The sequence below is a fragment of the Danio aesculapii genome, chromosome 21, assembly GCF_903798145.1.
Source record: "Danio aesculapii chromosome 21, fDanAes4.1, whole genome shotgun sequence".
Lineage (NCBI taxonomy): Eukaryota > Metazoa > Chordata > Actinopteri > Cypriniformes > Danionidae > Danio > Danio aesculapii.
The window spans coordinates 30,129,440-30,139,957 of NC_079455.1; the positions used below are offsets into that span (position 1 = coordinate 30,129,440).

General features: G+C 37.6%; 1 protein-coding gene across 1 annotated transcript in view; it reads left to right on the plus strand.

Annotated features, from left to right (window-relative positions):
* The window catches only part of sfswap (splicing factor SWAP), a 152,282-nt gene extending 141,974 nt beyond the window's left edge, over positions 1-10,308 (plus strand). The window contains exon 18 of the mRNA XM_056445735.1: positions 9,631-10,308. Coding sequence (XP_056301710.1) covers positions 9,631-9,696 — 66 coding nt within the window. The 3' untranslated portion in view covers positions 9,697-10,308. The remainder of the gene's footprint in view (positions 1-9,630) is intronic.
* The last annotated feature ends 210 nt before the right edge of the window (positions 10,309-10,518 follow it).

Genomic DNA, 10,518 nt, shown 5'->3' on the forward strand with positions numbered 1-10,518 from the left:
TTGGGGATCTGCAGACAATTCCTTTGTCTTCATACTTGGTTTGTGCTTTGACATGCACTATCAACCCTGGGACCTTATATAGACAGGTGTATGCCTTTTCAAATGTACTTATGTACATGTGATTTTTCAGGGTTTTTTCTTTTTATAAATTCGCAACACTTTCAAAAAATCATTTTTCACATTGCCATTATAGGGTATTGTGTGTAGAATTTTGAGGAAATAAATGAATGTAATTCATTTTGAAATAAGGCTGTAAAATAAAAAATAGGAAAAGGTGAAGCGCTATGAATACTTTCCGGATGCACTGTAGATTAAAACTGTCGTGGAAATTCATATTTACTTAAAGGTAGGAACTCATAATTTTGGTCAAAAAAACAAGAGCTTTATATGTTAATGCAAAAGTTCTAGACGGTTGTCATTTGTAGCCTTGAGTCTCCCCAAATTGACAGTTATAAATGTATGAAATATTTCTCGATCAATCATATGTAATAAACCTCAAACCAAGCTGCATGAGTTATATCAAAACAGTGAAAACACTGTAATAAGCTAAAAACACAAAACTTTCACTACCTCTCTGTTTAATTCAGTGCCTAAAGGGAAAACAGACCAAAACTGTGTAGCAGAGCTGATGAGACCCTTAGACGCTTAGTAAGGCTTTAATATATGTAATTTAGAGCCAGACGGCCTCAGTGGTCTGTGTTTGTTGAGCCTTACGTGCTGAAACTGAGAAATGCAGTGATTTGGTTGCATGACCCTGTCACCGAAGTGGGAATGTAGGTGTGTGTGTGTTATGGGAGAAAGAAAGCTCGTCGCTATCGCATGCTGATTCAGTGCAGCTGTCAGTCTCCGCAGCTCTGTTATGATCCCTGGCCTTGTGCGGCGAGGATGAAATGCAGAGCGTATTCTTTTTTCTTCCCTTTGTTTATTGTTACACAGAGCTGATGAAAGGTAGCTACTATATGCAATTAGAAAACACAGTTGGGTCGAAGAGAAAAAGATGTGAGAAATTCATAGTGTAGTACTGTGTTTCGCTCGAAGCCATGCGATTCTGAAGAAAAAGAATGGTGTTTTTTTTATCACACTCTATTCTGAAAAGACCACGGCCTTGACATGGATTCAGATCTTTTGGAAACCTAATTCACTTCCTTTTACTCTCGCTGCACGAAATCAATTCTGACACTTCAGAACTGGGGCAGAACTTCCAGGGGGCAACATCTTGCAAAAACGAGTTGGCTCTTATTAAAACCAGCAACTGCTGCTTGAATCAATAGAAGTGCAGTCCACCTTGACAAATAACTACCGGCAGGAACTTCTGCAGGCCTGTGCATGCTTACTTTTCGGTTTGCATGTGGAAGTCCGTCTGTCCCCATTCCCCCCCACTAGCCCAAACATAGAAAGCTCCAGGCCGCATGGACCACCAGTAAATCCTGCGGTAGGGAAGCAGGTTTCAGCTCAGCTCAGTTTGATCCTTTGCCCGCAGCCCTACCTCACGCAACTGTGATCGGATCCTCCAGAGAAGAATGTTCCAGCTCTGACATGCACATCCTGACTATTGATAGAGGAAGAAGTGCTCTCATGAGGCACACTGGTGGAGACTGCCTGGGTTTTTTTACAGCCAGCAAATGAAAAGCTGTAACATTAAAGGCAGGGAAAAGCGTGTTCTCGATCTTAGCAGTGCACCGCTGGGATTTTACGAACCCTCTATCTGCCTGTCAGCCGAACAACAAGGGAGGCTGGTTTATGGTTGTCCCTGAGGAACACAATAGTCTCTTTTTCTTTTCTAGTGCTCCATTCTCCTTATCCTAAAATGTTGGTCCTCCTTTCTTATTTACAACTCTTTAGAAAGGGTGACATGTTAAGGGTGGCAAGTGATTGATAGTTTGGTTATGAGTACATTACCGTTGTTGTGTGAGATAAGAAACCGAAAAATGTTGCATTTCCAAAGTTTCCCACTGCGTCTCTGGGGAAAGACATCTTGCACTAAATGATTGAGTCAGAATGTTGAAGGGTTGTAATGCTTTTTTTCACTTTCCCATTCCTGTAGAGTACTTTTGCTGTTTAAACATGAACGTCCACTTTAAAAACAGCAAATACTGTTTCTGAATCTTTTCAAATGGCTCCATTATAGTCTTGAATTATTTTTTGGGAGCATAGGTACATGGCACAGTTTACCATGTGTATATATAATTTCCTTCCAAGGTTTTATATACATAATCATAAGTTTTGTGATAGTTGACATTATAATAATAACAATTTATTGCATTCATATAGCGCTTTACACATTTCTGGGGGGAATCTCCTCATCCACCACCAATGTGATGATGCGACGGCAGGCATATTGCACCAGACCATACACCACACACCAGCTGATTGAGAGAAGACAGAGTGATGAAGCCAATTATGATATGAGGATGGTTAGGAGGCCATGATAGATAGAGGCCAGTGGGCAAATTTGACCAGGATGCCAGGGTAAACCTACCCTACTCTTTTCCAAAGGACATTCTGGGGTTTTTAATGACCTTGGTTTTAACGTCTCATCCGAAAGACGGCACTCACTGAGCAGTATAGAGTGTCCATCAATATACTAGGGCGTTAGGACCCACACAGAGCGCAGGTTGAGTCCCCCCTGCGAGTCTCACTAACACCACTTCTAGCAGACCTCCCATGTTGGTCTCCCATCCAGGTACTGACCAGGCGCAGCCCTGCTTACCTTCAGTGGGCGACCATGTGAGAGTTGCAGAGAGGAGCCGGCCTAGAGAAGCCACATTAATACTCACATGATTTTTTTCCAAAGCATGCCTTTTGAAAAATAATGTATTAGGAGTTTAAACTGAAGACTATAAATATGATCTAGATGTTTAATATGTTGTTGCTGGAGTAACCGAGCTACAAACTGTAAAGGCAATAGGCTCGACCAATAGACAATGCCATTGCTGATAAGTGACAGACGTCACGGTGTTAAATTGGCATATTTCATTCCCTGATGCAGCAACAGCAACAATCTGCTCACAAAGACAGTGTGGGACAGCTTTTGAAATAGAGACCTGCACTCCCTGAGAGTTCCATGGGTCTTGCGTGACTTGATCCAACTGAATGGGGTTTGGGATGTTATTTAATAGATGAATACAGGTTGTAAGATACTCAAGTTGTGTGCAGGTTACAAGAGTATAAGTTTATCTGCAGGCTAACTAAAGCAAATAAATTGATATTTATCTACAGCATAGTAGCAACAATTATGATTAAGGCGCTTTCACACAGAAAGTGGCAATAGGGTCACCATCTGTGTGACTGGTTCACCCATAGTTGTCCAGTCAAGTGTGGAGTGCGCATTGTGGTTTCAGGGCGTCAGCAAATTTAATCAACAAAGTCACATTTGAATTAGCTAGAATCTTTCCTCAAATCACTTGTGTTGATTGTTTTTTTATGTCTTAAAAACAAGACTAGCTTATGTTTCGTTTTAAATAACTAGTTAAAGCCAATGCGGCAACAATAAATGTTTTATGTCCAAAAAATATTTTTTTGTTTGACCAGAAATACAGTTTATTATTTAATTGAATTGAATTGAATTGTTTTTATTGTTCATTTGTATTAGTATATATTAGTCTGTTCTGTCTCTAAATATGTTCTGACAGAGTCCATGTTCATCCTTCCATCGAATTAAACACATAAGTCAAAACGTATGCCTATTTATTTATTTTTTTATTTAAATTAATCAAGGAACATGGGAAACAACAAAAAAAGAGAGAAGAAAAAGTCAATGCATTGATAAATAGAATACTTATGCATTTTTCCACAGGCTTTACAGGAGAGAGCAGGAGAAAATATTATTTATGATATACTATGATATGATATACAAAAATGTTTATCAGTTTAATCAGTTTTAAGGAAAAGCCATGTCAATAAAGGCGTTTTAAAATTTTTTCCATATTTTTTGAGTGCCTTGGACTGATTTTTTGCTGTAAATTCTCATGAATCCCTTACCCAAAGAGCACCAACACGTTATTTAAGCTACCCCTGAGCACTTTTTGTTTGATTTTGGATATGTATTTGCAAGTATTTACTTTCACTGCACCCCGAAGCCCCAATGTCACCATTCATCACATCCAGACATTTTATGAAGCCTTATTAGTTGACATCACCTAACCCTAAAAAGCACAGCCCACTTCATGAAGCTAATTTACATTTCAACAGAGCCATGAAAACAGCATGTTTTTGCACTCACCCAAAAAGGAGCATTTACAGCCTGCTATAATAAAAGATTCATGATGTATTTTGAACTGAAACTTCCCAGACAAATTCTAGGAACACCAGAGACTTGTGTTTGATCTTTTAAAAAGCTTAATATAATTTTTTTGGAGGGAGTTTGGAGAGATATTGAGTGTGAGGTTTAAAATTGCTTTTAAATGGCCAGGGCCTGTGATTGAAGTGCCACCTTCTTGAACTCAAAGTGGTGCCATTCCGTCGAACCTCGAAAATGTAGGTACAATTGTGTGATTTCTGTCAAATTGGTTTGAGATCTGAACCCAAATGGCTTCCAAGAAACCAGCCAACTGCAGAAAGCAGTTCTTAGTCCCAATTACAACGAGGTCTTGTTTGGTCATTTGACGTCAGAAAGCAATAATGCTTATATTTCCTTTTGCCAGAGCAGAGTTTAGCGGCCATATTCTCAGATATCCTCACACTTCAGCCAGCTGTGGTCTCATAATGAGCTCTAATCATGCTGAAGATACTGCAGTAATCTGCTCTGGTCAGCTAGAGGCTCAGAGAGCCCTTTATCCCAGCTTAGTCCCGTCACTCTAATGTACATGGATCAACACACTGTGATCAGAGGCATATTCTCACTGGTTCTTCATCTTTGTACATGCATTCCAGTAGTGCTGTATTCACTTAAATCATCTGTGCATTTTGAATTATAATAAACCAAAAAAGTATGAAGAAAATCCATTGCTTGAGTCCTTGTCTGGACTAGCATTAGGCCAAATTCAGAACTAAAGAATTGGTCTCTTATAGTCATGAGTTGTCATTTGAATTATAATAGTGACACAATATGGGAAGTTAATTAGAAAGTTAAACTGGAATGACAAGAAAAACTATTATGTCTGTTTGGATGGATCTGAAGATTATTCTATTTTTTAAAGGCCACCAGAAATCTCCTATTTTATTTTATTCTGTTGCTCTGTTATTCTCTTTGTTGGAAAGACCTGTAAATTTTCAAAACTTCAAGGCCTTTTCACCTTTTTTTTAAAACATCCAAAACTTTTTTCCAGCCAACATATATCCTGACAGACCTTTTCTACTGTAGTTCAAATTACATTTATATAACTTTCTTTGCATGTCACTTCGACTTCAAATTTAAAATCTGCATTCAAAATTAATTGGAAAAAAAAACATTCTTGATTTGCAATGTTAATGTTTATATTTTATTTACATACAAGTCAGGCACTCATTTAGAATAGTCCATGTAGAATAATAAAACAATCTGTTCATTTACTCACCCTCTGGCCATCCAAGATGATGTAGGTGAATTTATTTATCCAGTAAAATATTATCGATTTTGAGCTGAATCTGCAAATATGAAAATGGCTTCTGACATTTTGTAACTTTGTGTGTGTGTATGCTATACTCTCCCTAACAAAAGTTTTGTCGTTGATCCCAGTTGTAAGAGCAACAAATAATAACTTGACTTCTAGTTGATCATTTGGAAAAGTGGCAGAAGATATTTCAGATGAATCATCTGTTGAACTGCATGCCCATCATCGCAAATTCTAATTCTATCAAACCTCTTCAGCTGCTTCAGAACGCAGCAGCACGAGTGGTCTTTGATGAACCCAAAAGAGCACATGTCACTCCGCTACTCACCCGTTTGCACTGGCTGCCAGTTGCTGCTCGCATCAAATTCAAAGCTCTGATGTTTGCTTACAAAGCGACCTCTGGCTTTGCTCCTTCGTATCTGCTCTCACTTCTGCAGATATATGTGCCCTCCAGAAACTTGCGTTCTGTGAATGAACGTCGCCTCGTTGTTCCATCCCTAAGAGGGAAGAAATCACTTTCCCGAACTCTCACATTCAGTCTGCCCAGTTGGTGGAATGAACTCCCTAACTACATCAGAACAGCAGAGTCACTTGCTGTCTTCAAGAAACGACTAAAAACTCAACTGTTTAGTCTCCACTTTCCTTCCTAATCTTAACTGCCTCTCTGGCTATACCACTAACTGTACTCTCTCTCACAAAAAAAAAAAAAAAAAAAAAAAAAAAAATTTACTAATGCTCAGCTTAGACTTTACACACCTGAAACTTGTCTATAGCACTTGTTCACTGCTGCTCTTATAGTTGTGTAAACTGCTTCCTTGTCCTCATTTGTAAGTCGCTTTGGATAAAAGCGTCTGCTAAATGACTAAATGTAAATGTAAATACTGTAAAAGACCTATTGGAACCCACATGGACCCAAGATTCCCATCAGAAATCATTCAAGTTTGGTGAAGGAAAAGGTTTTGGGGTTACATTCAGAATGGGGCTGCGAGAGATGGCAGAATCAACAGCCTGAGTAATCAAGACGTTTGTGCTGCCCATTACATTACAAACCACAGGAGAGGGTAAATTCTTCAGCAGGATAGCGATCCTTCTCATACTTCAGCCTCAACATCAAAGTTTTTGAAAGCAAAGAAGGTCAGGGTGCTACAGGATTGGCCAGTCACCAGATATGAACTGAGCATGCCTGGGGTAAGATAAAGGAGGAGGCATTGAAGATGAATCCTTTATGGTCTAGGAGTTTATATTCTATACTGGATATTATTTCTGTTAAGTGACAAGGCTTTTGTTAAAGCAAAGTCAGACCTTACTGTCCTAATTAAATCATTAAAAATTAAGGCTTGATCATATTTTATTTTGGTAAAATAAGCGTAATCTAGAGGCCTTTGCCTTTCAGCCACTTCTGATACCAAATGATCAACTAAAATTCAAGTTATTATTTGATGTTCCTAAAACTTGGATGGGCGACAAGACTTTTGTCAGGTAGTGTATATAGGCAAATGTTTAGTCTATGCAAGAAACTAAAAATTTACAAAATTATTACCTTTAATCTACTGTCCAGCAGTGTAAATCAACAGACAATGTTTGCGTGAACTATACTAATTTAATAAATCCATGTAATTTTGTGGGTTTCACTTTCCCAGAATGACTTTATGATTTTACACCATGAAGGACATCAAAAGACCTTTCTCTCCATAGACATGTCAGTCCTTGCCTGTTTTGTTTACGCTTTTCTTGACCACTTGTTTGTTTAATGATTAATTCTGCTGCTGTGGTTTTATTGGAAAATCAGGGTTAATAACTTTCTCAGACTGGACGAGGGGGTGGAAGATGGCGGTGGCTTTAATTTAGCAGACGTCAATGAGCAAACCTTGCTCCTATGACAACCGTGCAATTCAGCCACCAGTTTCCAAAGATTATTTTACTTGTTTGATATGTAATGGCAAGCTGAGCTGCATTCAGATTGAAAGCAGTATAGAACCTTGAAGTGACTGTATGCTGGTGACGGAGAAAGCCGTCATTGTCAGAGAACAAGGCAAAATGTCTCTATATGTATCTTATTAAGTGACTCAAATAAGGGAAATATGTAAAAATCAAGCTTCAATACAAGTGAGCTCAGTGTACAACAAGATGATGTAATAAGTTCATTTTACATTTAAATATGAATGGCAAGAAAAGGTGTTGGTCACACTTTATTATAAAGAACAATTCACGCTGTTAACAAACTATTAACGAACCTTTAACTATGATTTTAAGCTCAATAAACCACTTATTAGCTGCTATAAATAGTTAGGTAGTAGTTGGTTTAAGGTATTGGGTAGGATTAGGGATGTAAAATAAAAGCATACTTTATAAGTGATTTATTAATTATTAATATCCTAATAGGCAGATAACAAGCCAGTATTAAATGAGTGAAACTGAAACAACTTAAGTGTTTCCAAGATATTTTATCCATCTTGAAAGTTTGGTCAAAACATTTAATATGTGGAAGACTTTAAGCAATTGCTTTTTTCTTTGTTTATTAATGTTTTTTTGATGTAATGTAAGAATTTACAAATGTTTTTTTGTTAGTCATACCGCATCAGGCATAAAATATTTACATTAAGTGCCCCTGAGGATGTTAATATATGAAGAATTTCTCAACATATTTGCATATGCATAGTTCCCTGATATCTGTTAATGTTCACACTGACACGCAGGTAAACAGATAAATGTGTTATACGTTTAGTGTTTAGGAATTTTATTCTAAATATTTTTGAATCAGACTTTCTACATTTTCCCCAGTTTGGGAAACCCTGATTTTTCTTTCTCTGTGCTTTTGAAAAATCAGTGTCACACACCAATCCAAATTAATTTTTAAACTAGCTGGGAGAAAGCGTGATCTAAATGTAATCAAAACTTCATCAGTACATTACCTAAAATGTTTAATTGATTCTGACTACAATTTTCATGATGTAATTTGTAAACCGTATGTTTTTTAAAGCTGTGTCACACAACAATCTAATTTAATTCAAATTATAGAAATTAAATAGTTGGGTGAAAATGTGATCTAAATGTAATCCAAAAGTAAACAATATATTATCTAAAATGTTTAATTGTTACCAACTACAATTTTCAGGAAGTTATTTGTAATCCATATGCTTTTAAAATCAGTGTGTCACACAGCAATTTAATTCAAACTTAATTTCTAAATTAGTTGGGTAAAAATGTAATCTAAATGCAATCCAAAAGTAATCCAAAAGTAAACAATATATTATCTAAAATGTTTAATTGTTACCAACTACATTTTTCAGGAAGTCATTTGTAACCCATATGTTTTTAAAATCAGTGTGTCACACAGCAATTTAATTCAAACTTAATTTCTAAACTAGTTGGGTGAAAATGTAATCTAAATGCAATCCAAAAGTTATATATTACCTAAAATGCGTAATTGTTACTAAGTACAATTTCCAGAAAGTAATTTGTAAACTTTAAAGGGCTGAAAACAACAGTTTAAGATGACTTGTGAACCTCACATTTCTGCATTTTATTCTATAAAATAGCCTCATTTACACCTATTTTTCAAACCTGTTATGTTTTTGTCATAGTCAGTCAATCATCATGGATCTTGCATTATAAACCCACAATATTCCTTTAAATTATGTTTTTAATTTGGAGTTTCCTTAATGCAAATTCCATTCCTCTGAAATCAGTGACTCCAGTTAATGTGCATATTCATTAAGTAAATGTTTATTCAAGTGCCAAGCTGTGAGTTCTCGGGTGTCACTTGTCTCTGTGGACTCTTAGCATGCAAATGGCCTTGAGTAAGGAAACCTGAGTCACACTGAATGATGAGAGTCCTTCGAAAAACCAGGAACCCAGTTTGCCTGTGGCCTTCTCTATAGGACGTCATTAGACATCCGTATCCATATTTAGCACATAGAATTCTCATCCAAACCAAAGCCAGAAGCCGATCTGAATTTCAAATCACACTATTGTCTGCAAGCATATGAAAATATGTTTTTGTTTTCTTGCCGTGTTTGTACTATGATTAGATTCTCTGTCAAAAACTCTGCATCTCAAGGAATGCTAATTTATTTATTCTTTCCTCCTTTTCTTGTAGGACCTCATGGCGAAAGTACGAGCGATGCTTGCAGCATCCAAAGGCCTCCAGCCGAACCCCTCCTGAGAAAGTTAGACAACATCCTGGCAGGATCAGTCTCCAACATCTCACATGACAGAAACAACCTTCTGACAAACCTCTGGACTGCTGTTCTCCTGCCGAGCCACACAATGCTGGATGCTTTAATCCCTTTACGTATGCCTGTATGGACCTCTGCATTGGTTAGGTTTTTTTATTTTGCCTCCAGAATAGTATTAGGCACAGAGATCTCCTTTATTTTGGAGGTACAGGTGGAAACCAAGCAGGTGTAGAAAGAAATGAAGCCAGGAGCAGATGGTGGAGCATTGATCCTGCTGTGTGCGACAACTAAAAAGAAGAGTTAAAGGTATAATTCCTCGGATGCAACAAAAAAACAAATTTAAATTGTGTTCTGATGACTGAGCTCTTTCCTTTGTAATATTGTGTCTTGCAGAGGGACACGGTTATATCCTTCCGTGAAGGATAATGCTGTTTATTTTTTCGCATCTATCTCCTTTCCTCCCTCTCCGAGCTCTTTCAGATATGAATTCGTAGTCTTTTTTTTGAATATGTGGCCTTCGGTTTTTCATTTCCAAGTTTGTACGAGCTTAATTTTGCAGCTACTTTGTAAAACCGTCAATAAAGTTATGAATTATCCAACGAGAGTACGGTTGCCTTACTTTCCGTGAGCGACGTCTCGTCATGTTCGCCTCCTGCTCCGTCTGTTTTTCATTTCCTGCACCTGCGAGCTCTGGCCTTTAGAGCGTCTACGCATGTACTGCATCCCAGAATGCACTCTGCATGATAATTAGACCTCAGGTTCTGCTGAAGGGACTGTATGAGTGCTGCTCTCCAGAGAGAGAGAGAGCG